This window comes from Natrix helvetica, assembly GCF_964273705.1.
Source record: "Natrix helvetica genome assembly, chromosome: 3".
NCBI classification, from domain to species: domain Eukaryota; kingdom Metazoa; phylum Chordata; class Lepidosauria; order Squamata; family Natricidae; genus Natrix; species Natrix helvetica.
In genome coordinates, this window is record NC_138549.1 from 117,940,529 (window position 1) to 117,968,273 (window position 27,745).

The 27,745-nt window shown below is 45.3% G+C and overlaps 1 protein-coding gene across 2 annotated transcripts; it reads right to left on the minus strand.

Annotated features, from left to right (window-relative positions):
* Positions 1–198: 198 nt before the first annotated feature.
* Positions 199–25,657, minus strand: B4GALT2 (beta-1,4-galactosyltransferase 2). 2 transcript variants are annotated; one of them, XM_081948517.1, is made up of 8 exons: positions 25,384–25,657; positions 12,390–12,766; positions 9,137–9,372; positions 5,641–5,831; positions 4,514–4,636; positions 3,447–3,551; positions 3,000–3,053; positions 1,571–1,702 (listed from the first exon to the last, which is right to left on the minus strand). In XM_081948517.1, the coding sequence occupies exons 2-7, from the start codon at positions 12,697–12,699 to the stop codon at positions 3,032–3,034; spliced, it is 987 nt and encodes a 328-aa protein (XP_081804643.1). In that variant the 5' UTR covers positions 12,700–12,766; positions 25,384–25,657; the 3' UTR covers positions 1,571–1,702; positions 3,000–3,031. The 2 variants fall into 2 exon arrangements, with proteins under 2 accessions (XP_081804642.1, XP_081804643.1); XM_081948516.1 differs by lacking the exon at positions 3,000–3,053 and having other exon boundaries at positions 199–1,702; positions 25,384–25,656.
* Between the last annotated feature and the right edge of the window lie 2,088 nt (positions 25,658–27,745).

Consider the following 27,745-nt stretch of genomic DNA (forward strand, 5'->3'; position numbering starts at 1 on the left):
AAGGAAACCACAGATGAGGTATGTCCAATCTGGTGTCTTCCAAAAACTTCAACAAGCAACATTGTCAGCCAGTATAATTAAAGGCTGAGAATTCTGGGTACTGAAGTCCGGGCATGTCTGGAGAGCACTAGATTAATAAAGGCAATGGTATGGGCTGTCCCAACCCAGAGTCTCCTACAGAATTCTAGACACAAGGAGTTTCCAAGTTTTGAAACTTTACTGAATACAAAAGTCTGATCATAGTGACCAGTGTTGCATTCACCATAGGCTTGAAAAGGGATCAAAACATTCAAATGTACAAAAGTCACCAGCACCCGGGCTATTTGACATGCTGGTGCCTGGCTTCCAGCCTGGCCCAGTTGTCATCCCAAAGTGGACAGAGGTGCAGGTGATTCTACTTGCCAGGCACCATAACCAGAATGAAGGAACACCAGCAGCTTCCTAGCTCCAAGTACTAGGTGTAGGACTGCCACCAAGATACCATCAGGGCTGTGATTGAGGGTACTTTGATATTTTTTTTAAAAAAAAGAAGAATGAGTGGTTAAGGGCAGGATGCCTGGCAGAAACTGTAGGGCTGCTAGAATTGCTTGAGGAGTGGAAGTTGGGATGGTAGTGGATCAAGGGAAAACAGGCTGAAATCTACCTTCACGTTATTCCGTTCTATAACAAATGGCTATAGGTTCTGCGTGCTTATGACAGTGAGGAGCAAGTATGTCAAACCATACATCCATCTATCCACCCTACTAAAAGGTACAACCTCACTACCATCCAATCTGCTCCACGGAAAGGAAGAAGAGAAATCACAGCTAAGAAGAAAGTCCCGTTGTACCATGCCAGACAGGCTACACATACATTAACCCAGGAAGCACTCAAGTATTCTAATGAGGATTTGTATAAAACACCCCTGTGTACTGGAGTCAGAAAAAAAGCATCCAGGATCCAGCAGGGGACAGCACCAAGCCATGAATGGAGGTGGGCAGTGGGCCAGACCCATTAGAGCTTTTACTGGCGATGGAGCTCTCCTCAATTGTGAACCATCTCTACACCTTGGTAGCTGGCAGTCACTGTGAGACCAGACTGTGCCTGGAAGAAAGGCTCAAAAGGCAGTAGTCCTTCAGTCTGTGAGAAGAAGCAAAGAGCAGCCACCATACCCTTGGAATCTTTCAGGGACACAGCCTTGCAAAAAGTTGAGGGAGAGGATGGACTCTGCCAGAGACAAAGGGAAGCCCTACACACAGGGCTTCTCTGCTCTCAGGGCTTTCCTCAGCAATTGGGAGCTTGGCTCTGCCCAAAATTGAAACACCGGACCAAGCATGTAACACACATTCATTCTCCAATCTGAAGGGCACTGCGGAGAACTGACTAGTGTTAAGGAGCTGGTCTTCAGCCAAAGGCAAGGACAAGACAAAGGTATGTCCTGAGCCTTTCCGCTTTTCCCATGAAGGAGGCAGACAGGTCATCCAAGTCAGGACACAGTCCTCTGAACCGGTCAGGGCTGAGATCCATGTTGCTCCTCATGCATGGGACCATGGGCAGGGCCAAGCAGCAGAGTCAACCCCGAGAAGGGCGTGGTGGCGGTCGGCCAATATCCACAGTCACGTTGGTGTACATGGGACGGCGAAACATCTCCACGAGGCGGTACTGCAGTGAACCAATGCCATCGCGTTTCATGGTCACCTTGGTATTCTGAATTTTGGTGAACCTGCCACAAGAACAAAACAGAACATTACATCGTTTGGTGGGATTCTGATCAGTGCATTACATACGATAACATTACATAAATTAATGAAAGATGCAGTGGTCTCTGTAGTTTCCACCATAATGCATTTGTTATTCCATAAGTTCTGTACAGGGCTGCCAAAACTAAATGATGTCATGTGAACCAGTGGTGAAATCTATTTTTTTTTTGCCACCGGTTCTGTGGGCGTGGCTTGGTGGGGGTTGTGATCGGGTGGCAATGGCCAACTTTTTTCCACTTTTTAAAGCATTTTTTTTCCTGCCAGTTCGGGTGAACAGATAGGGGGAAAAATGCTTTAAAAATGGAAAAAATGGTTCTGACGATCATGTGGATCAGCTATGAACCGTGCGATCATTGGACCCATTTTATTTCACTTTTTAAAGCATTTTTTCCCTACCTATTTGCCCAAATCGGCAGGAAAAAATGCTTTAAAAAGTGGGGGGGGGGGGAAAGCTTCCGATGATAGCACGGCACAGCTGAGGGTGACCGAACCTTTTTTTTCACTTTTTAAAACTTTTTTTTACTATCAATTCAGTTGAACCTTAGCATTTTTGCTACCGGTCCCAGTCAGAACTGGTAGCATTTCACCCCGATCTGAATGCATGGGGACAGAATCGCTACTCAAAACTCTCCATGCAGCCCACAACATTCAGGAAAGAGATACAAGAATCTTCCTCAAATGACATACCCTGATTGGAATTCAAAGTGAAATGGTTGGCAAGAGAACAGTAAAAATTGATTATATTAAAAGATTAGGGTTGAGAGGAATTCAATCCTGGCTCTCTTATCAGATAAACAAAGGGAAACCTATGTAAATCAATATCAAATAAATACCATCCTAGTTATCCCACATTGCCTATTCTCTACATCAATGGTCCCCAACCTTTCTGGCTCCATGGAACGATGGCAGTGGTGGTGTGAAGGGAGGGGATGGTTTTTCACATGCTACCTAATCTTGCAGATGCTCAAATGAAGCTTCGCATATATGCCCGCCACTTGCATAGCCCAGTTCCCAAAGGGCCACAGATTGGGCTACGGGACCCCTGCTCTATATACTAAATTCTAAGGCAGTCAGTTCAAATCCTTTCCTCCATCAGTAGACCATAGCTTTATTCTAATCATTGATACATGTACATATATAGGAGTGAGAGGCGAATGAGAGTAGGATGGGAAAGAGAAGACTTGAACAGCATAAAATTCCCTTCAGAGACATGTTACAGCGGGGAAGTACAATCTAAGACTCAAGGATATAACTTCGTACCTCCTTCCAAAGTTTTCAGCAAATTCTATTTTTCAATGTTGATAGAAGGGGGAACTATTAAATATAAGAGGGTTAAATATTGGTTTTTTTATTTAATTATTTAATCAGATTCCTTTCCCTTTTCCCACCCACTTCTTTATCTTAGTTTCCTTAATTTTTAAATTGTGGTTTTAGCTTTATTTTCAAAGGCTGTGGTCCTTATCCTCCTCTCACAAAATAGTCTGCACTCCTCTGCTACAAGGAGAAACATTTAAAAAAAATGTGTACAGCATATCATTTACTTCCCTTTGATAAAGAGAAGATCCTTGAAAGATTACTCCCACAACCTTCCAATCGATGTCAGGAAGGTTACTTTTTGCAACAGAAAATTGGTCTGCAGTCTGGGGATTGAGAGTATGATGAAAGTTATGAGGATTAGATAGGAAGTCAACACAGGTACAGTCTTACCGCTGGGGATTTGGTTCATTGTGCCGATCGCGCTCATGCTTGATCATGCGATAGCGCCCAATGCGAGCGTCAGGACGTGATACTTTCATGCCGTTAAGTGAGATCCTGTGCAAAGAACAGTATAGGACAGAGGTTAGGAAAACAGTGAGCTTCAAACAAGCCTTTAAAATAATGGAACTATTTAACAATATTCTATTCTCCATTCTTCCCCACCATATTTCTGGCTTTCATGAATTGATCAAGGAGAAAAAGGTAATTACAAAAAATTCAGTATATATCATTCAATTCAATTCAACCCTTTATTGTCAGAGTACATCATGTGTACAATGAGATTGGCTGAGCCTCCCTTTGTGCACCTTCCCAACACACTACAACTCACAGTGAAAGACAAAAAATCCCTAGCCCAGTGAATACTACTAACAAACACCCAGTCCTATTGCTCCATGTGAACTTAATTGCATTTTGCGCCGGCCTCATACTATGTTGTCGAGGTATTTTTCTTCATAGCTGCAGAATCATCCCATCCAGCAAAAGAATCAGTCCAAATATTCCCTGTACATCAGGGGCCCATGGTCCTGTTCTGGGCTGCAGCCCATTCGGAACTGAGCTGCGAAAGTGAGGTGAATGCACCTACGTGCGCACGCATATATGAAGCTGCATGTGTAAAAACGGTGGCACGCATTAAGCCATCCTCCTCTTCCCCATCATCCCACTGTCACCATCTCCGGCAGTCCGAGCCAGAAAAGTTGGAGATGCCTGCTGTAGATGCTATATGGAAAAATGTATTACACCAGTGGTCACCAACCAGTGGTCCATGGACCAATGGGGATCCATGAGAAAATTTTGGTGGTCTGCAGGAAAATTATTTGCATTTTTTATATTGCACTAAATACCATTTATCTTTTTTTAAAAATTCATATTAATGGTCCACGGGATTTTAAATTATGAATTTAGTGGTCCTTTGAGATCTAAAAGGTTGGTGACTCCTGGATTACATAGTTCATGCCACCAACCCACAGAAGAACAAGTACTGGGTGGGCTTAGCCCAACTGAAGTCTCTCACATACCTGTTAAATATGTCATCATCTTCTCCACCCCAGCCCCAATACTCATTAGGGAAGCCATTAATCTTCAGAAACTGTGTCTTGCTTAGGCCAGAGACTCCTCCAAAGTAGCCAGAGTATGGTAACCTGTAGGGGGCAAGCAAGAGAGATGAGGATCAATCAAACTAGAAACAAGTTCAGAAGCATAGATCTAGATGGTCCAGGGAAAGCCTGTTGTAGATTAAGCCCCGATTTCTAAACCATGTGTGTGATGTGATCTATGTCACTTATTGTTCCCACAATATCGTGCTCTCTCTAAATGCTGTCCAATTTCTCATCATATTAATTGGACTCACAGATAGCAATAGCACCTAGACTTATATACCACTTCATAGTGCTTTTACAACCCTCTCTAAGCAGTTTACAGAGTCAGCATATTGCGCCCAGCAATCTGGGTCCACATTTTGCCCACCTCAGAAGGATGGAAGGCTGATCAACCTTGAACCTGTGAGATTTGAACTGCTCAATTGCTGAACTGCAGCTAGCAGTCAGCTGAAGTAGCCTGCAGTACTGCACTCTAACCACTGCGCCACCTCGTCTCTTATCAGATTCTTCTATCTGATAAATCCAGGATCATATCCTTTTTTCTTGCTCATTTTCAATGATCTGGAAACACTTGATAATAAGGCTTACAATATGAAATATTCACAAGGCATTGCAGCCTAAGTTTTTACATCACTAGTACATAGATTTTGCATGTATCCGTGCCTGATAACAGAATTTTCAAACAGGGACAGATGTAGGTATGGTAAGTGTGCAGTGTGAATGTAAGTTATATCTCACATGTGTGCATGTATTAAACAAAAATATATCCAGATTCTGCTTCTTCCTTTACTCTTGAGTCTAAAAATTTCGAAGATCCTCTGGTGTCTCAGGAATAACCAGAGTGCAAAGAACTACATTAACCTGCAAGCTCCAATTAATAATTTCATCTGAATGCAATCTCAAAGAGCTGGTTTTGAAATGTATTAAGAAACAGATGGGAAGTTATGAGTATGTTATACTATACTGTGCCAATAGCATAGTGAAACTCCAATCCAAATCAAACTTTGAGTCCATTTGGCAAAGAAATTCCAAATCCATTTACTCACCGGAAACCAAACTTATCCATGGCAACAGCAAAGTGCCGAGGCTGGTCATAACAGCGATAAAGATTCCGGTCATCCATGGGCACAAGATCAACATCACTGAATATGAAGCAGTCATAGCTCTCATTATCTCTTAAGGCTTCCAGAAAGCCCACATTCAACAGCTTGGCTCGGTTAAATGTGTCTTCACCAAACTGTTTGGAAACATCATAAATGACAGGGTAACCCTAAGCAACATATCCCTTTGATAGGTACATTACATTTTTGGCTTGAACTTAATTATTTTCTGCATTGTAAAGAAATTTACAACGATTGGATTTCTTTCTTTTTTTTGAATTTTTTTTATTGTTTTAATTAAACAAAAATACAAAAAAACCCATTCTTCATTACATCTTGTAGAAAGCCTGTCGATTGGTTACAAATGACTTTCGTGCGTTACTATTCATCCTTCATATTTTTAATTTACATTTTAAAATCGAAGATCTTTATGTATTTTACCATCAATATACCATCATTCTCATTTAGCTGTAATTATTTAAATATGCTTTTATGTAGAATCATTTGCACTTGAAGACACAGCCATCTACTGGCATTCATTAGCTATTCCTATAAACCTCCAATAATTACCCTTTTATAGCATATTTCCCCCCTTTTTTCCCAACTCACTATCTAAGGCTTATATCTAATTGCGTTTACCAATGCCAAGACATATAAAAATCATTAAACATTATCCATTAACATTTTCTTATTATTGTAGTTATCCAAAAAAAAAGATTTTTTTGACATTTATATCACATCTCCTCCCCGCCGACCCAAGAAAAATTACATCTTTATAATAAAGTCTAACCAAAAGTTTGTTAGTAGAGTTTATAAGTGCCCAAGAAAAATTGCATCTTTATAATAAAATCTAAACAAAAATATATTAGTGGAATTGATAAATCTTTTCCCCAGGTCGCAATTTACAGTTTATATCCAAATTATTTTTACTAATTGAGATTTTTACTTCATTATTATTATCATAATGAATTATTAATTAACAAAAATTTTTTTAAAGAAAACATTCTAAAAGTATCCAGGAAATCCTACTTATTAATCACCAAAAGTTAACTAAGTTTTGAGTTATCAATCTTCATCATCAGCCTGTGTCTTTCCAGGAACAAAACTGTCTTATCTCTTTAGCCAATTGTGTCAATTCTCTTATAAACTTCTTTATAACGTTTTTAAAAACTTGTCTCAACACTTTTTTGCTTGAAAGATCTCTCATATAGTCTGGTTGCCCTTGAATTAGTATTAAAATTGGCATGTCTTTAATTATCCAATGTCTTTCTAAGGCTGTTTCTCTTCTTAATTCCATCATCAAATCCATATCTTGACAGGGGGGGGCAGAACTCCAAATCTTCAAGTATGTAATAATAATCAAATTCACTTTTCCGTGTTCCCTCCTTTCCACTTTCACTCTTAGGTGCTCCATTATTAGGTTCATCTGTTATCTTGTCTTTATCTTCTATATCTTCACTCTCTTCTTTAATTTTTGAGGCTCCAGTCCCTTCATCTTTTGATGAGCCAGACAATAATCTATCTAGCTTCTTATCAAACCTCTCAAATCCTTCCAATATCTTTAAAATGCCATCCAAAAAATCCTGGTAGCTTAGGGTTTCTTCATCTGTATATGAATGCATATTTCCCAGAAGAAAAGAAAAAGTTTGAAATCCACTGCCACTCTCGCCTTCAATATCTCTTTTATGTATAAAAATTTTTTTTTGTTTTAAAATTGCTTAAACATAAGATCCTTTTAATTTTTTCAAGGAGAAAAAAAATGAGGGTTCTATCTTTTCTTTTCTTTCCCTTCCCTTGTCCAAAATATTCCACAAGGACACCTGCAAGAAAAGCAGTTCATGTCCTTGAGCCAGTATCAGTCTCTACAGACAAGCTGCAAACCCTCTAGTTACAATGTCAAAAAACTCAGAGAAAATAGAGCAAAGGATACTTTGTTTCAAAAGGAGAAAAAAACCAAGTTCTGGCTTCCGAATGGCAGATTCAACTTTCTCTTATTCGTATCAAGCTTAAGGAGAACAAAGATCTCTAAATGTCTTTAATAAAATTTAATAGTCAGAAAGAGGAAGGATTATTAAAGTGAAAAAAGTTTTAGATCAGCCAAAAAATAAAGGTAGCACAAATTAGGAGGAAAAATCAATTCATTCACTTAAGAGGAGAAACAGGAAGCATTCCAATCACTTCAATCCACAAAATGCTGTTACATAGAAGAGGGGGGGGGGAAACTTTCTAAGACAGTCCAATAAAGATAAATTTCACCGCTTTATTCTTTTGCTTAAAGGACTAATTTATCTTTAAAAAAAAAATTCTTTGAGCAATCATTCTCAAAGAAAAAAAAAACCCTCACCAGCTGGACTCACTTTCACCTTCTTTCCGGAGCCGTCTCCGACTTTGTCAGCCTGGGGGCTGTCTGTTTACCGCTGGCTTGGAGAACTTCCCTTGGGTCAATCAGGGACTTTGCGGTGTCCCTGAGACCAGCAAGGATTTGTCTCCCTGTCACCGTCTCTCCGGGACGGTTTAGGTCCCTACGGACCATGCAGCAGGTAAAAGAATCAACAGCGGTCTCGGACTGTCGAGACCGCACGTTGTGTCGTCGCGACGTCTGGCTTGTTCTCAACGATTGAATTTCTGTGTATGATTCTAAATCCTCTCCAGTCATCAGATCAAACAAAAGCTTTAACCTGGCTTTTCATACTTGACTATAAATAAAACATCATGACCATCCCTAATTCATAGTGTAATACTATCGCTTTCCCAGTATGTTGGAAGCTGTCATTTCATCACTGGGAAAATCTTTCTAGCCCCACTCCCTTGAAGCCAAATGTCAGTGAGGGCCAGAAATAATCACAACCACCCCTTCTTTTTGACATTCATTTTTGGACTTTCCCTCTCTCTCAGCTCCTCCATAAGTTGAAGAAACTGCCAGGGTAAATGACTGTTTCCAGAGGTCTAATAAGTGTGTGTGTGTGTGTGTGTGTGTGTGTGTGTTTAAATCAAGTCTATTAGCCTTACTAAACAGACTAGACAGGAAACACAGTCAGATAAACTAACTCCACTTTATCATAAGGTTACATTAACAAAACGTTTCGAGTCTGCAAGTTCTTTTCTCACCCATTCATTTTACAGCCCAAAAATCTAAGGAGGGTCTCTTTTGAGCCTCTTGCCCTGCCCATATTCCTGGTGCAAGCTAAGTACCTTTTATCTGACCATTCCCTTGGCTGTATCTCATTGCCCTGCCTCCCAAGGTCATACTCACATACCATTCCAAGGCTGCAAACTGCCAGAGACCAGCAAGCCTCTCTATTGCTGGTTAAGATAGAAAGGCTATTTCGATCAAGGCCAAATTTAACAATCAGGTTTTTTCCTCATATGACACCATCCTATCTTACTTATCCCTCCCCCCCCTGGACTGCTACAACAGGGCTATAATTGACCCTACATTTACCTGGTTAATAATGTAGATTCCATAGGACACCTTCTGACGTCGTAGGATTGGATGCAGGTAGTGGAGCCAGTATTTGAGGTGATGCTCGCGGTGGCGGAAAGGTATGAGGATGGCCACTTTCTGTCGAGGCACACAGTCCAGGGGTGAATACTTGCCACCCTCCTGGACATCTGGATTCTCCCGCTGTACTCTCTCCATGCTCATGGGAGAGCTAAATTCAATAAGGAGTCGGCCCACTGAAGAAGAAGAAGGAGGAGGAGGAGGAGGAGGAGGAGGAGGAGGAGGAGGAGGAGGAGGAGGAGGAGGAGGAGGAGGAGGAGGAAGAAGAAGAAATAATAATTCCGTTAAAAATGCTTCAGTTAACCAACTTCTCAATATGAACTTGCCACTTCTGTTAATCAAGATGGGAGGCTACTGTCCTGAAAAGCTCAGCAAAGGAACTTAAAATCCAAACTTATAATGCACTAAGGCGTGTAGTTCAAGCCACTGACATAATATGCCCCATCATTTAAGGTAAAGGTTCCCCTCGCACATATGTGCTTCTTGTTCCCAATTTTAGAGGGCAGTGCTCAACTCCATTTCAAAGTCAAAGAGCCAGCACTGTCTCAAGACGTCTCCATAGTCATGTGATTGGCATGACTAAATGCCGAAGGCGCATGGAACGCTGTTACCTTCCCACCAAAGGTAGTTCCTATTTTTCTACTTGCATTTTTACATGCTTTTGAATTGCTAGGTTGGCAGAAGCTGGGACAAGTAACGGGAGCTCACTCCATTAGTGGCGCTAGGGATTCGAACCACCGAACTGCCAATCTTTCTGATCGACAAGCTCAGCATCTTAGCCACTGAGCCACCATCACACACAAATGTCACTGACTGCGAAAATTGCATCAGTCATGTCTAATTCAAATTGTGTCATTTGTGTGATGATGTCATGTTGCATACCATGCTACTTGATGCGCATATACAAATTCTGCAAATTCCCCTTATGTATAATTGGGGCATCAAACTGTCAAGAGCACAATTAACCCACTTGCCCAAATACGTCTTAGTATTTATACTTTTATCTAGGTGACCCAACTGCAAGCTTCCCAATATAGGGCGTGTCATATTTTTCAGCTTTCCATTTCCAAACATTAGGGGTGCTCAAAAGTTGTGACATGCCTTGGGGATTGTAAAGATATTTTGGTTACTTTACTGTAATTTGGGTGTGCTTGGTAAGGAACTACAAAAATATCATAACTTTTTAACATTTTGTTCGATTCATTTAGCAGTGACTCACAGCTGCCCTGCAAACGGGGCAGGGTTATCAATGAAAGCAGCAATAGGTGTGAATAAGTACAATCACTTCCATCTATATAATATGAAGAAAAACAGTTTCCCCCTTATCTTCTCCCAAGAGGATCCAGCTGGGGTGATCAGAATAGTGGAAACTACCATACTGTTCCTTCTCCATTATGCCAGAATTCTAACAAATTGTAGTTTAGTATCTTTTCTGAATAAACCCCTGAATGGTTCTTGAGAAAAGGTTCAGTTAACAAATTTGAGATTACAGATGGGTGGTAATCTCATTCTAGAGCAACAGTAGCAATTTGATAAAGGCACACCCATTCAGCGGTGATAAGTACAGTACAAGCACTGGCTACTATCTGCAGCTGAAAATGTGAAATGCTATGGCCTCCAAAACTAAAACGACAATGTATTTTTGAGCAGAGGATCAGCAGCCACTATTACAGTACTTTTACAATCTGCACAAGATGCTAAAACATTTCCCTAATTATTTGCGGGTGAAGGAGGAGAGTGCAAAATTGGCTTGAAACTCAACATTAAGAAAACTAAGATCATGGCATCCTGCCCTCTCAATTCCTGGCAAACAGAGGGGGAAGAAATGGAGGTAGTGACATATTTTATTTTCCTGGACTCCAGGATCACCGCAGATGTGGACTGCAGCCAAGAAATTAAAAGACGCTTGCTCCTGGGGAGGAAAGCAATGGCAAATCTAGACAGCTTGCAAAAAAGCAGAGACATCACCCTGCCAACAAAAGTGTGTATAGTCAAGGCTATGGTTTTCCCAGTTGCAATGTATGGCTGTGAAAGTTGGACCACAAAGAAGGCTGAGCGCCAAAGAATTGAGGCCTTTGAACTATGGTACTGGAGAAGACTCCTGCGAGTCCCTTGGACTGCAAGGCGATCAAACCAGTCAGTCCTAGAGGAGATCAACCCTGACTGCTTTTTAGAAGGCCAGATCCTGAAGATGAAACTCAAATACTTTGGCCACCTAATGAGAAGGACTCACTGGAGAAGAGCCTAATACTGGAAAAGACAGAGGGCAAAAGAAGAAGGGGATGACAGAGAATAAGATGGCTGGATGGAGTCACTGAAGCATTAGGGGTCACCGAAGCACTAAATGACTCCAGAGAATGGTAGAGGACAGGAAGGCCTGGAGGAACGTTGTCCAGGGATCACAATGGATCAGACATGACTTTGCAACTAAAAACAACAACAACAATTATTTGCAATCCATACACAGAGATCCTTATAGCAGGCACTAGAAAACTCCTCAGTTTTATCACCAAGGTTACAATCAGTCTACTGAATTTTATTAGTTTGACTTATTAGGATGGCTTTGAGTCCTATTTGAAAATATGGCAAGTACTTGGAAGGAAAGTCCCACTAAGATAATTCTGTACTTGCTGTCTGCTTTGAGTTCCTAGAAGAATGGGGAGTATATCACAAACCCTGCAATGAGAAAGATTACATTCAAGAGAAAAAAAAATACATCTAAAAGACAACTCTGATGAAATTAATTCAGTTTTACCACCGCCTTGTACATTTTTAATATACTTTGGCAAAGATTAATGCGAATAAAATTTTATGGAAAGGGGACAGCCAGAAAATATAGGCAGCCAAGAATTTAGAGTTGTGCTAAAATGGGGAACAAAAGGGTGTCCAAGGTAAAAATAAATCCATTACGTGACCACTTCTTGGTTTAACTCACATGTTTTCCATTGCATCCTAATGACAGGATTGGATTATTTATCCAATTCCATTTGCAACACTGTGCAGATTCTATCTTATAGTTCCCTTCCTGCCTCTGAAGTCAAATATCACCTTTCAGCAAGAAGGGATGCCAAGATTCAAGAAAAACAGGGGTAAGCAGAACAATGATATGCTCAACCCCGTAATGCTGGATCCTCACAGCAGGCTTTCATTCAAGACAAGATACAAACCAGGCAGGGTTCATTTATAATCTCACCAAGACCAGGTGGCATCTCTGGGCAGGGAGGTAAGGGCTTCTCAGTGACCGTGTTGTTGGTCCCAACAGGCTTGACACTTGGAGCCAGGAGCTCAGCGCCCAGAGGCCCAGCAGTACCATTAGGCCGAGAGACGTTGGCATAGGGCAGAGAGCGGGAAGAGTTGCGTACGTTGAAGCGGCTGAAAAAGTCCAAGCGCTGGGCGTAGACGTCAAAATAGAGAATCATGATGATAAGGAAGTGCAGTAAACATAGGAGAAGTACAGCTTTGCAAATCCTCTCGAGGGTCACTCCCACCAACAATCTGCTCATCTTCTGGACACAGGCTGTTCAGCATCAGGAGAGCACAGCATCGGCAGCTCAGGTCCAAACACCAAGCCTGTTGGGGAAGAGAAAAAGAAGTGAGGAAGGATACCTTTCCCACCAACCACATAAAACTTCTTTTTTTAAAAAAAAAAAGTTGGATAAAATTAAGAAGACACTGTCTCTCATCTTTATGAATGTGTTGTTTTTTTAATCTCAAAAGCTAGTAGGCCACTCCTGTCTTGCAGAATGACTATGCATGCTTATGCTATGCATCTTGGTTCCAACTTACCCAGATAAGCTCTTCTAATTTACTGGTCATCTCCCTCTATAGACAATATAGACCTGTGATGGCAAACCTATGGCATACAAGCCATCAGTTCCAGCGTGCATGCATGCGCCAGCCATCTGATTTTCGGCCTTTTGAAGGGCTAGGGGAGGCCATTTTTGCCCTCCCCAGGCTTCAGGAAAGCCTGGGGAGGGTGAAAAACAGGCCCAATGGGCCTACCAGAAGTTTGGAAACGATCCATTTATGGCTGCCAGAGGGCCTGGGGGGAATCGGGAGAGGCTGTTTTCACCCTTCCTAGGCTCCAGAGACTTTCCTGGAGCCTGGGAAAGGGGAAAATGGCCTCCCCCGACCCCTCGGAGGAAATACCAAGCTCAGCTTGGAGGCGAGCAATGCGGCGTGTGTGTGCAGGAGTGTGTGTGTGTGGGGGGGGGTACGCGCGCATGCGCATGTGGGGGGGTGCTTTGCATTATGGATACCAGCACACACACACGCACACACACACACGCTCTCGCATGCACGCACTTGCATTTTTGGCACCCAACAACCAAAAGGTTATCCATCACTGATAGAGGCAGTTGGGCAGAAACAAGCCCAGCTGAAAATGCAAATATAAAAGGCTGTAAGATTGGCTTTTAGCTAGAACACCTATCCAAGGAGTCATTAGTAAAATGAAAGATAGTTTCCCACTTATCACAATTAGTATCCACATTGTTCTCTCCTTAATAGCATATATGAAAGGAGAGGGCTATTTTGAACACCGAAAAGGACAAGCTTAAGAATCCCCTGAGGAAATACGGAAATATGGACCTATGTGGCTGTTTCTCAGGAAGTAGAATTTCCCCGCCTCTCCAGTGACAATTGAGATATAAGTTGCATTCATTTCCTACCACTTCGTAGCTCCCATAATAAGCCCTCCTAACCCTTTTCTTTTTGTGGTCTATCAAAGAGCCCTTTGCGCTTTTCAAAGGTCTGAATCACACAAAAATGCATAGAAGACAACCCAGAGCAGTCAACCGTATCTATATCCTTCGACAACTAAAAGTGTATCTATAGCATTTGGATTTGGAGGGAAACAATTTGCAAGAGGAGTCTGATTAAAATGACCGTTGGCTTACCTGAATGGTCTTTCTCTAGGTGCTGCGGGAGTGTCCAAGCATGGGTTAACTTCAGCTTGCTGCCCAAGGACTGAGTTCGAATTTCTTGTAGCTCCGCCCCTTGCTCTCCTCAGAGGCTCAGTTTTAAAAAACGAAGGAATAATCCAAAGGACCTGTCAATGGCGATAGTCTGGATGTCCAATGGAAGGTACCCCGCGGCCCTTACACAGGGTGGGGTTGGACACTCCCGCAGCGCCTAGAGAAAGACCATTCAGGTAAGCCAACGGTCATTCTCCTAGGCACTGCTTGGAGTGTCCAAGCACGGGACATGCCAAAGCTATGTTGTCCCAGGGAGGGAAGAATTGTCCACAGCCACGGGGCTCGCGACAACTCTCTGCAGAACTCTCCTCCCAAAGACTCCCTCAGCCGAGGCGAAAACGTCCAGTCTGTAATTCTTGATGAAGGGCGACAGGCTCGACCACGTGGCAGCCCGACAGATGTCTTTGATGGATGCTTGGGTGGCCCATGCAGCCGAGGTTGCGGCACTCCTCGTTGAATGGGCAGTGACACGAGGAGGAGCTGGTCTGCCTTGATGTTTGTAGGCCAGCTGGATACACGCCCTTATCCAGCGCCCTATGGTGGAAGAGGTAACCTTCCTGCCCATAGTAGCAGGTTGAAAGGACACAAAGAGTGCCTCCGTCTTGCGAAAGGGAGCTGTCCTTTTCATGTAGAGAGTGCGACGGACGTCCAGCTTATGCCACCCGCATTCCCTGGGATGACTGGGACGCAGACAAAAGTCTGGGAGAACAACCTCCTGTGAACGGTGGAAAACGCTGTTGACTTTAGGCACAAATGCTGGGTCCAGCCGAAGGACCACTCTGTCGGAATGGATGACACAGAGGTCGTCTCTGACTGAGAGGGCAGCCAGTTCAGAGATCTTATGTGCCAAGGTGATGGCAATAAGGAAGGCGGTCTTTAGAGTCAGGTGGCACAGTCCAACTGTCCGGAGAGGTTCAAAGGGAGGTTCGGACATAGAGCGCAACACCACAGACAAATCCCAGGTTGGATACCTGTGGATGGTGGGAGGTGACAGATTGGTGGCGCCTTTGAGGAAACTACGCACCTGCGGGTGTTTGCTGAGAGGCAGGTGCGAGCCTGTGGATAAGATGGTGGCCAAGGCAGCCGTCTGGCGTTTGAGGGTATTGGGCGCCAGGCCCTTGTCAAGGCCCTCCTGCAAAAAGTCCAGGACCTGAGGGACGGTGGCAGATGTAGCGACGACCTGATGTTGGAGGCACCAGCGATAGAAGGACGACCAGGTGGCTTCGTAGATCCTGACCGTCGAAGGGCGCCTGGATGCCTGGATGGTACGGATCACCTTTTCTGAATATGCGCTGAGCCTCAGGATGTCCCCTTCAAGTGCCATACGGCAAGTTGCAGCCACTGGGGCTCTGGATGTTGTACTGCCCCCTGGCTGAGGGATATCTGATCCTGAGGAATGCGCCAATGGTGTGACACAGAGAGGCTGATCAGGTCGGCAAACCAGGATCTCCTCGGCCAGTGAGGAGCTACCAGCAGCACTTCTGCCCCCTCTGACAGAATTTTCCTGATGACATGAGGAATCAGAGGGAGAGGCGGGAAGGCGTACAACAGACCCGGAGGCCAGCGAGACCGAAGAGCATCTGTGCCTTCCGCCCCGGGGCACTGGAACCTCGTGAAGTACCTGGGGAGCTGGGCATTGGTTGGAGACATGAAGAGGTCGACTACTGGGAGGCCGAACCTCTATGACAGCTGATGAAACAGCGCCGGGTGAAGGCGCCACTCTGCGTTCTGGATGGTGGTTCTGCTGAGCCAGTCTGCCGTCACGTTGTCCTCTCCTGAGATGTGGTCTGCTCGCAGGGATGTCAGGTGTCTCTCCGCCCACCTTCCCAGGGCCTCCGCCTCCGTCATCAGGGCAAAGGATCTTGTGCCGCCCTGATGATTGATGTACGCCTTCGTCGCGATGTTGTCGGTCAGGATCAGCACGTCTCTGTTCTTGACCAGCCGGAGGAAGTGGCGCAGAGCCAGCCTGGCAGCCCGGAGCTCTAGCCAATTTATGTTGTGGGCGAGCTCCGCTGGCGACCACCTGCCCTGAATTACCTGCTGTTGAAGGTGGGCGCCCCACCCGAAGAGACTGGCATCTGTAGTGATGACCAGGCGCTCCGGCTCCTTGAAGTAGCACCCCTTCAGGAGAGCGCCCGACTGCCACCATCGGAGGGAGTGAAGCACCTTGGGGGGGTAGGCGCACCTCCCACCTGAAGTTGCTGGCCTTGCGTCTCTGGAGCGGTAGCAAGAACCATTGGAGGTCCTGTGTGTGGAGACGTGCCCACGGGACCACCGAGATGCAGGACACCAGTCTCCCCAGAAGTTGGGATAGGGAGATGACCGACGCCGACCCTGTGGAGCGTATCTTCCTCACGAGAGACCTGATGTTGTCCACTCTCTCCTGTGTGAGGAAGACCTTGCAGGACTCGGAGTTGATGACTGTGCCGAGGTGCTGGATGCTGCAGGTCGGGGTCAGATGCCTTTTGGCGAGGTTGACGGAGAAGCTGTGTTGTCGTAGAACACGGATGGTTATGTCCAGATCTCTCTGGGCCTGCCCCCTGGACGAGTGGATGAGAATGTCGTCCAGGTAGCATTCCAGTCTCACCGGGATGGAGCGGAGATGTGCTGCGATGGTGGCCAGTAGTTTGGTGAAGGTGCACGGGGCTGGCGAGAGTCCGAAGGGGAGGGCTCTGTACTGGAGGTGCTGGTTGGCAAACTGGAATCTCAGGAACCTGCGATGTGCCGGGTGGATTGGGACGTGCAGGTACGCCTCCTTCAGATCTATGGAGGTCATGAGATCGTTCTGCCTGACGCAGCCCAGGATGGTCTGAAGGGACTGCATCTTGAAGCGTTTGTACTCCAGATGCGTATTGAGTCTCTTGAGATCCAGTATTGCCCTCACTCCCCCCGATGACTTGGGGACTAGGAACAGGATGGAATAAAAGCCTGTGCCTTCCTGACCTTCGGGTACCTTCTCTATGGCCGCTATCTGTAACAGGTGGTCTATCTCCGCCCTCATGAGTTGGAGTTTGAGGGGGGATTTGGGAATGGGGCAGCGGACAAAGGTCCGCGGAGGGAAGGATAGGAAGTCTAGGGTCAACCCATAACGGACCGTGTTCAGGATCCAGGTGTCCGTCGTGGTCTCCTCCCACTGGGCGGCATAGAGTTGGAGACGGCCGCCTATGGGAGGATCCCTGTAACGGTCATTTCTGTTTCTGAAAGGACCGATTGGAGTACCCCCCACGGAATGGTCTACGGTAGCCATGCTGTTTATTTTTGTCCCTGTAGGATGATTTATCCTGGGGACGATCTTGGGACTGGGCGTAAGGACGGCTGGTACCCCCTGAAGAGGTAGAGGGCTCTGAGCCACGAAAGGAATTTCTGCGAAATGGCTGGCCCTTGCGGTCCGGTTTCTTAGTCATGGCGGGCAAGATCTTGCGCTTGTCCTTGGACTCGATTAAAAATGAATCCAAGGCCTCTCCAAATAGCTTGCCTCCCTTAAAGGGCGCGGAAGCGAGCTTCCACTTCGCCATTATGTCTGCCTGCCAGTGACGGAGCCACAGCAGACGGCGTGAGGTTACGTTAGAGGCTAAGGCTCTGGAAGAGAATTTGGTAGCCGCAAGCGAGGCGTCGGCCGAATATTCCACGGCCGCTATTATCTTATTAACATCCTGCCTCGTCCTGGTGTCCCCCGCTGGGAGGCTGGCCAGCAATTTGCGGAGCCAGAATAGGGCCGCCCTGCCGAAATAAGAGGAGGAGGATGAAGCCCTCATGGCCCACGCAGTGGCCAGGTGGGTCTTGTGGGCAGCTGACTCCGCCCTTTTATCCTCCGCTTTAAGGCCTTCCAGTAGGTCAGCCGGGAGAGCCGAGGTAGAGGTGAGGGATACAATCGGGTCATCCACCTGAGGAAGTTTTAATAGCTCTTCGAGGGGGGCCTCCATGGTAAAGAGCTTTTTATCAGTTCCACTGGGATTGGCCATGGAACCTGGTTGAGCCCATTGTCGCTGGATGATGTCCAGGAACAGTTGGGGGGCAGGAACCAAATCAATGGGAGGGGGAACTTCTTTAAAGAGCCCCGCGCCCGGATCCTGAGGCCCTATGGTGTCCTTGCCACCTTGGTCAGAGGTGGGTTTATCTGCCGGGGGAAGCCCCATTTGGGGGCCCGCGGCACGGGCCTTGGTCAGAATGGCTCTAAACATGGAGGGGTTGAAGAGACCAGAGGTGGAAGGGGCCTCTGGGGTGGGGTTTTCGTCCTCTGCTCAACCTCCTCACAGTCAGACACCTCACTGATGCCAGTGGGTGTGGGAGAGACCTCTCTAGCCAGAGGGGCCTGGGTTCTCACAGATCTGCCCTTGCTGGGAATAGCAGACATAAGGGGCAACTTGGAGACCAACTGCTGCATGCCATCAGAAATACCCTGAGCGATGGCGCGCTCCACCACCCCCTGCATGGCCTTGGACAGGTGTGGTTCCTGCATCTGGAGGAGGGTTGGGCCAGCCTGGGAGGGGGCCAGGGAACCCTCCCCATACAGGGAATCTGCCTCATCCAGGTAATCCTCAACCAGGGAATGGCTGGGGGAACCAAGGGAGGCCCTAGAGGGATTGGGAGAAAACCCAAAATCTTCCTCAGCTGGCAAGGGAATGGATTCAGCTTGTTGGAGGGAGGGGGCAGGAATTATTGCCCCTTCCTCCCTGGGTGAGGGTGCAGAAGGCTGCTGCTGTTGAGCTGACTGGGCCCTTTGGAACTGCTTCTCAAGAGCCTTTTGGCGCCTTTCAGCCATTTTCTCTGCGGCCTTGGAGGTCTTCTGAACCTTGGGTCGCTTCCCCTTGGCTGGGCACCCCACCCCATCACCTTTGGCAGCAGGGTTGGGCCTGCTGCGTTTGCTGGTGGTAGGACGAGCCTGAGGATCCACTTGCTTCTCCATCAGATCTTGGGTGAAGGTCAGATGAGATGAGGCCTTGCTGGCTTGCTGTGCTCGAGGCCTGTAGAAGCTGAGGCAAGTGGGGCTGGTCTATGGCGCCGGCTAGAAGGCCGGGTGCCTGCAGATCTGCGCTGATAGGCAAGAGTGAATGGTCTGGTAGACTCAAAAGAACCCTTGCAGCCGCTTAGGAGGTTTAGAGAGGAAGGGGAGCCCGTCAGGAGACCCAGAACAAGGCCCGGAGTTAAGGAATCCTCTCAGCGGTGATCTGCTGTGAGAGCAGGCTGCGTGGCAAAGGCAAAAGCCCAGGAGAAAATAGCGCCAATTTTGCAATCCAAAATGGCGGCCGCGGCCGCGTTTTTCGCACCTGGAGCGACCCCGGGGGGAGAAATTAGAAGCCTAATGCCTCCCTGGGGCCCCTAACTGCCTACCTGACCCCACTCTGGTCGTTGGGAGATTCCAAACGACCCCCCCCCGAGGAGCGGCTGCGATCGTGGAAAACGAAAGCCAGCCACGCTGCAGGCAGCCTGCCTCGCGCATCTCAGTCTTCAATTTAAAGCGACAGGAGGAAGAAAATAACAAACGCTAAGGAATTGTCTAACTATACTCAAAAAAACAAAAAAGGAGCTACACTATGCTATCTAGGGGGTCCCGTTTGCTGCACAAGGACTGGAGCACCCCAAAAAGCGTCCTGTAGGGCGACTGAGTTTTTTAAAACTGAGCCTCTGAGGAGAGCAAGGGGCGGAGCTACAAGAATTCGAACTCAGTCCTTGGGCAGCAAGCTGAAGTTAACCCGTGCTTGGACACTCCAAGCAGCGCCTAGGAGAAAGGAGCTTTTCCATTCCCATTGCCTAGATTTCAATGTCCTGAGCTGCACGTCTTTCATTTTTTACAGAGAGAGAGAGAAAAAGAAAAGGATAAGCGGAAACTGAGGCACAATTGAACATGCCTGAAATACACACACACACACACACACACACACACAATATTTGTAGTCTGTCACCCTGCTAAATTTCATGTCTAAGGACTAGAACTCACCGTCTCCTGCTTTCTAACTTGGTGCTTTAACCCCTAGACAAAAGTATCTCTCGTGTCTTATTATTACATTTTCTTTTGTCTTTCGTTTAGTTTGCATGATAATAGTAAAAAAGCAGAGAGAAGGAACATAAGATACAGGCTCCATTTTTCAGCGATGAGTTGGATGCCTCTATGCATATTGTATTGGTTGTTACTGTTGCTCATTTTTTTCAATTCTTATTTATTTATGTGATGGGTTTTTATGTACAAATCTAATTTAAAAATGAGTAGATAATGGGATGGATGTTTGCTTCAGGATTATGACCTGCAATGTGAGTCAAGTATCACTCTCTAAATAATGCACTTCTTTGTCCCTCTTTGTCTTCTGATTATAGTAGGAGGCACGAAGCAGGTCTGCTTATTCTGAGATTAAGAAAGAAGTCTCCATAACACTCAAGTGCATTTAATAACAAAATTCTACTGAAGTTTCACTGGATTTACAGCGATGTAAATTTACAATACAAAGAATGGAATTTTAAAATATAACCCCACTGATACTGATTTTAAACCACTTAAGCAAAATAAAACAGCCTCTAATTTCAAGCTAAGCATACAGTTAAATTAAACCAAATGGCTGCCTGGGTGCAAACCAAATGCTCAGCCTCCAGTGTTAAAAGCCCTATGACACCCTTTTCCCTCTTTTTTTGACTTTGATTCTGTGGGAATAAGAGCAGAAAACATCTCCTACAACTGAGCAGGAGGACCATATGGTTGAGGTCTTATTAGCACCAGGATATTCACCTTCAAAGGGAATAAGATTCTCAAAAGTGGTTGGAAGCTAACTTCTAACAGGAAAAAGACAATCAAGCGTAGAGAGGAATAAAGGAGTGCAATTAAAAGGCTAAGTCAGTATCCCACAGGACAAGAAAGGAAAGAAACAACATCTTGTTAAAAGCAACGCACAGCCGTTAATGGACTGACTGGAGAAAAGTGAGAGATAAAATGAAGAAGACGAAGTGGAGAAATTGATCAGATTCAGAACAGAATATTTTCCACCCCCTGAACTCCAGGAAGTGAGAAGAGAGCCCAGCTGTTGGGGAATCCTGTCAACAATGTGCCAAGGCTGGCTGGGAAAGAAGCAGGAGGGGACCAAGAGACAGCACTGCAGCAGCTGTGTGGAGCTCACCCTGATGAAGAAACATCATAATTAATTCATGCTAATAATAATATCCTCCCACCAAATACAAGAACATCAGCCTCACTCTTGGCGTTCAGAAAGCTTTTCAAAATGGGCCTTTTAAAATATGCATTTAGAACGAAGGTGAGGATGAGAGATATGCCTGAGTTGAGATGAGTCTTGCTGTTTAGTATCAGGTTATATATTATTATTACCACATTGAATCTAAATTGACAGCATTATTATTATTGATATGTCTAATAGTTTAGATGTATTTTGTCTGGTAGGTTAGGCTGTAAGACACTTATATAATATGACCGAAGCAGCAAACATGCATTTGTAATAAAAATAATCATAAAAATGGCTATTATAAAATATCTACATTTCCTCTCCTAGACTTCTCATATTGTTTATCCAGTGTGCTGGTTTTTTGTTTGAAAGTAACAGAAAACCTTATCATCATTTGAGGATGCTTGGCTTGGCCTACAAAGGAGGAGGGGAAAGCTGGTATGAGAAGACTGCTTTCCAGGTAGAAGTGGAAGGACTACAGAGAGGACCTCTTATTCATCTGAAAATCCTCTTCAAAGCTTTGCAAATCTATTCATTTTCAGAAAGTATGAGTGGCTGGAAGAATTGTGCCAGATAGGATGGTCAACCATGCAGGCTATAAAAGAGGCTGTGCAATTGAAGAAAGGCTCTCCGTTGCCCAAGGTGGAATATTTAAGCTTGCGATAGAATGGAGCAATTTCCAAGCAATCTGAGAAAAGGGATTTTCTACTAAATGCCCACATGGCCTTTGAAACACAGAAACAGCCTTGCTCTAAACTGGGGGGTGTCAAACTTGATTTCATTGAGGGCCGCATCAGGGTTGTGCTTGACCTGCCGGGTGCAGGGGTGTGTGGCCAGCTCAACGTCACTCATGTTGGGGGCACCTGTGGTAGCCCAAGTGCTCTGAGCTTCTGGTGCCAGAAATATTATATTAAATGTTTTAATATAATCATATATTGCATTTTTTATGAGATGTGATAGCTCAGTGGCTAAGACGCTGAGCTTGTTGATCAGAAAGATCGGCAGTTCGGAGGTTCAAATCTCTAGGGGTGCGTAATGGAGTGAGCTCCCATTACTTGTCCCACCTTCTGCCAACCTAGCAATTCGAAAGTATGTAAAAAATGCAAGTAGAAAAATAGGATCCACCTTTGGTGGGAAGGTAACAGCGTTCCATGCGCCTTCAATGTTTAGTCATGCCAGCCACATGACCACAGAGACGTCTTCGGACAGCACTGGTTCTTCGGCTTTGAAACGGAGATGAGCACTGCCCCCTAGAGTCGGGAGCGACTAGCACATATGTGCGAGGGGAACCATTACCTTTACCTTATATTGTATTTCTGCAATTGAACTTCTTGTTACTATTGCATTGACTGTGGCTGTAGCTTTTATATACAGCTGAAGTACCTTACTGAAGTGACTTACTGAAGTGGCTTATAAGGGAATTAATAATCAAAATAAATAATCAACCGTTAATTCAGGCAGAAATTGGCTAATTTCAAAGCATTTAATTAATCAATCAAGCAGGTTCCTGTGCAGTATACTTAATTACTACCATTCCACTTCCCTTTTTCAGTATTTTTAAAAATATTTTTGAGTAATATTAGACAGCACTTGTTTTCCTGCTGAAAAAGAGTGAGATTAATTCCTCATTTATTCTTAGGATTTTTACAAATGTTTTTGCCAGTGATTTCTGTGAGCCTTAAAAAAGGTTCCAGAGTTCACATTCATAACTAAAAATAATGGCCATTTACATGATTATGACGATAATTAAAGGACTGACAGAAATGTATCTTATACCTTTGATATCACAAGCACCTTCCTAATATCACTCCCAGTATCAGATTTCTTTCAGATCCAGACTTAATGAAACACACCCAAGGAAGAATGGGAGAGTATCAACTTCAAGGAGTGCTGAAGCATCAATAACCAGTCAACTGTCTTACCCACCAGTATATTTCACTCAACAAAGAACTGTCCAAGAACAAAAAGTAACCATATCTTGATGCAATGGAGAATGGGAAGAGAGAAGAACCTTCTGTACGTTTTCAGCTTTTTAATATTAGATATTAATGTCCATCAATTCAACCACTCTCTTGAATTGCATGTGTGCAAAGGGCTGCACTCTAAGAAGAAGCAGGCCACTGAGAACATATCAGCATCATGACCAAGCAGCTACTGTAAGCTATTGGACTCACAATGCAGACTGAAAACTCCAAGCTCAAAAGTAGTTTGCCAGTTTGCACTTTGTCCCTTGTAGAGGAATACACTGGTGTCTCAGCCACTAAGTGACATATCCAGAAAGGCAAATTTTACAAAAATCTTTGAGGAAGCTATTTATTTAAGCAGGGCCATTTTAACCTCCACTATTAGAGGAAAATCCTCTTTAAATTAGTTGAAATAGTGAATCAAAATGCATCTATAGGTTTCCTCCTCCGTTTTTATTTTCCTAATTAATTATGTAATTATGTGTTCCAATATTAAAATGAAGCGAAGGCGAGTTGTGAAAAACACAGGGCACTGTCTTTGAAGGGCTTTTTTGTTGTTGTTGTTGTTGCATCGTTAACAATCCACTAATGGAATTGCACTGTTACTTGGCTGCTCCTGGGTTCTGAATAATTTAGCTGGAAACTCAGCTTTCTCTTCTGTACAGCGATCAACAGAAGAAAGGCTCCACTAACTAGATGACATACAGAAATATTCAGGTTAACTATGAAAGCCAAGAACCGTTATGAGTCAATGATGTTCCTTGAAAACTGACTTGACGTTTGTGCTTCTAGTTACCAAGTTGGGAATGGTACCTTTTGAAAGCAGATACTGGTAGGAAAATAAGCCACTATATACAAGAAGATGTAAGAAGTCACAAGGAGTGCCGAGCTCTCTGATTTTCAAACACCTGCTTTTCTAGGCTAAGACCACAGCACTCTTAAGGAAATCTATTCAGACTTGGCGCTCCAGTCCAGCAACCCTTTTTTCCACACAAGCTCTTGAAGGGTGCAAAATAATTTGGCTTCAGAGAAACCCAGAATCACGTGGCAACACAGAGAAAGATAAACTGCTACCCACCAAGTGCTTAAAGTACATTGATTCAAATTCCAACAGCAAGACCACTCTATATGGAACAGGCAACCTGGTAAACAGAGCCATGCTGTATGATTCCCCCCCCCTTTTTTTATCTTCACTAGTAAATGCCTCTGCTTTTTGTCTTTTAAAAAAAAAAACACAGACAAGCTAATTAGTTTATCCAGGAAATCAGAGGCAGAACCTGGGAATCCACTGACTATCGGGTACCCATAAGGAAAAGGACCCCAAAAGGAATCCTGCCAGAGAGGAGAAAGAGGGAAGGAAAGATGCTCGCCTTAGGAGTACCAAAGCCCATCCAGGGACAGCCCAGACACAACTCCAGCCATCCTTGATTACAAAAATCAACTTGGGGGCTTGTGCAGAAGCCATCTTGGGGGAGGGGGGGGGAAGAAACGAGCCTGGTTGGGGGAGGGGCTCAACTCTGAGCATCCTAGAGATACGCACTTCCAGAAACAAGCACACCTTTTTACACTCTTTCCCAAGCGTCCACACGTTATCTGCCTGTAAACATACCTCCGGGCAGAGGTAGGTAGTCCGGCTTCTCCCATTGCAAGAACCGGCACCCATCTACGCCCTACAAAACACCTACGCATAAATAAATAAATAAAAGCCCTAAGTCCTCACACAGCGGCCGCTTCACTCAACTGAGGATCCCAAGAGAGCCTACTAAAACACCGCCCGGGCATGGATGATGTGCCAGCCTGGGATGCGCTCCAGAATGGCAAAGAGGAATCCATGCCACTGTCCAATGCTAGCCCCCCCCTCCCCGAGAGACAGACACGATAGAAGGAACACACCCAATCCCCCGTCTCGGCGACAACAAAAGAAGGTTGCCGGACCAGAAAGATAAGGGCAAGGTCTCCGCCCCACTCCTCCTCCTCCTCCTCCCGCCGGGGTTTCCCCTCTTCTCCCCTGGATTTTCCCTATCCCCCCTTCAAACAGCGCGAGGGACTCGGCTTCTTCCCTGGCCCCGTCCGCTCCCGCTCACCGCCTGCTCGTTCCTGGCCGATGCTGTACGCTCTTGATGCCGGCTGTCTCTCGGCGCCCGGGCCGGGCGGCTCAGGGGACGGCGCGGCGATTCCCCCGGCCCCAGCCCAGCCCGGCCCGGCCTCACGCCGAGCGGCTTCTCGGCCACCAGTAAGGGCGACCCCTGCGCGCCATCGCGGGCAGCACAGCGGAGCTAAGGCGGGAGACCGACTGATGGCCAGACGAGTTGCGGGATCAGGCCTGCTTGGGCGCGCCGGCAGCTCCGCCTCTTTGCCCGCTCAGCGCCGCCCCTGCCAGCCCCTGCCAGCCGTTCTAGCGAGCCTGCTCTTTTCATCGGCCCCATTTAGTTCATCCGACGGGGGAGGGAAAGGGGGGGGGGAGGCTGAGGCGCTTCTCCGAGGAGTCACGTGATGGGAAGATGGTGGAGCATCTCCGAGGCTGGTGGGAGTCCGGACTCTTTGAGAGGACCGGAATTCCCGGTCACAGGAATCAAGCAGGAAAAGATTTATGGGAGACTCCCTACCCTTCTGCTTCTCTTACCGTTCTGGTATTCATACACATCTGGCGAGCTTTATATATATAAACGAGCTTTATATATATAAACGAGCTTTATATATATACATATATTAAGAGAATTCAACCTTTTCAATCAGAATAGAGCTAGAAGGGACCTTGGAGGTTTTCTAGTCCAACCCCCTGCTCAAGCAGGAGACCCTATACCATTTTAGATAGGTGGCTGTCCAGTATTTTCTTTAAGAACCCCAGTGATGAAGCACCCACAACTTCTGAAGGCAAGCCTGGTTAATTGTCCTCACTGTTAGGAAGTTTCTCCTTAATTGCTTCTCTCCTTGATTAGTTTCCATCCATGGTTTCTTGTTTTGCCTAAAGGGGCTTTGGAAAGTAAGTTGACCTCCCTCTTCTTTGTGGCAGCTCCTCAAATACTGGAACACTACTATCATGTCACCTCTAGTCCTTCTTTTCTCTAGACTGGTCGTGCCCAATTCTTGCAACAGTTCTTCATGTTTTTGTCTCTGGGCCTTTAATCATCTTAGTTGCTCTTCTTTGTACTTTTTCCAAAGTCTCAACATCTCAGCAACCCTACATGAAACTATAGAGTGTCACAGCATATCAAAAAGCAACCCAGGATGAATTTAGCTTCAGGGAAAAGCGTATTTTCTTCATTTCAAAATAGCCCCCAACTCTTCAGTCTTGTAATTAAAAAGAAGGAATTCTCTTTTTTCCACAAAGTAACCATAAACCTCCCCAAAATGAACAATTACATCTAACAAATCTACTGAAGCTTTCTTTAGACATTCAGTTGGCAATGGCAAGTCATGGGCCCATATTTCTGGAGAGAGAAACAAGGTAGCTAAAGCTACAATATGTTGCCAAAGAAAAAACAGAAGGAGATTTAATGTGGTATTCGGAAATCAGTGATCTTTCAGATGTAGGTAGAGACGTACTGAATTAATATTTCACCTCTGAAATAGTGTTCAACTTCCCCCCGCCCTGTCAGTGGTGAAATTCAAATTTCGGTTCTGGGGGCGTGGCTTGGTCGGCATGGCAGGAAAAGGATACTGCAAAATCCCCATTCCCACCCCACTCCGGGGCCAGCCAGAGGTGGTATTTGCCAGTTCTCCAAACTACTCAAAATTTCTGCTACCGGTTCTTCAGAACCTGTCAGAATCTGCTGAATTTCACCCCTGCCCAGTTTGTACAATCTTGGTAGCCTGGACCATCTGCCATAGTTACTTTCTGGCTCAAAAGAGCTCTGGAGTTTTGGCCCATGACAACTTACCGTATTTTTTGGAGTATAAGACGCACCTTTTTCCCTCAAAAAAGAGAGTTAAAATCTGGGTGCATCATATACACTGAATACAGCATTTTTGGACTCCCAAAACCCCACCCCCTTTGTAAAAATGACCGTGCAGATGTTTTGGGAGGCTTGCAAAGTACTCCTGGGGGCTGGGGAGGGCAAAAATGAGCAAACAATGGACCGTGCTTGCCCCCCCAGTCCCCCAGGAGCATTCTACAAGGCTCCAAAAGCCTCTGCATGCCTTTTTTTTCCAAATACGGCCCATTTTTGCGAAAAACAGGCCTTTTTTTTGCTCGTTTTTGCCCCCCCCCAATCCCCCAACTCTACAAGCCTCCCAAAGCTCTGCATGCTCCTCTCTTTTTTAAAAAAAAACACTGTGTGCAGAAGGTTTGGGAGGAATGCAGACTGCAAAAACATTTTTTATAAAATGTACCTCTTCAAAATAATGGTGCGTCTTATACTCTGGTGCGTCTTATAGTCCCAAAAATACAGTTTATTGGCATACATCACTATTCTTTTTACGCTGGTAATGCATCCTACTAACTTG

Bases quoted from the DNA above. Each gene is read 5' to 3' on its own strand.
- B4GALT2 (XM_081948516.1), bottom strand. From the start codon at position 12,699: ATGAGCAGATTGTTGGTGGGAGTGACCCTCGAGAGGATTTGCAAAGCT. The intron at 5,832-9,136 runs GTAAATGTAGGG...GTTTCCAAACAG, and splicing joins GAATCTACATTATTAACCAG to TTTGGTGAAGACACATTTAA. The intron at 1,703-3,446 runs GTAAGACTGTAC...TTCTTGTGGCAG, and splicing joins AATGAACCAAATCCCCAGCG to GTTCACCAAAATTCAGAATA.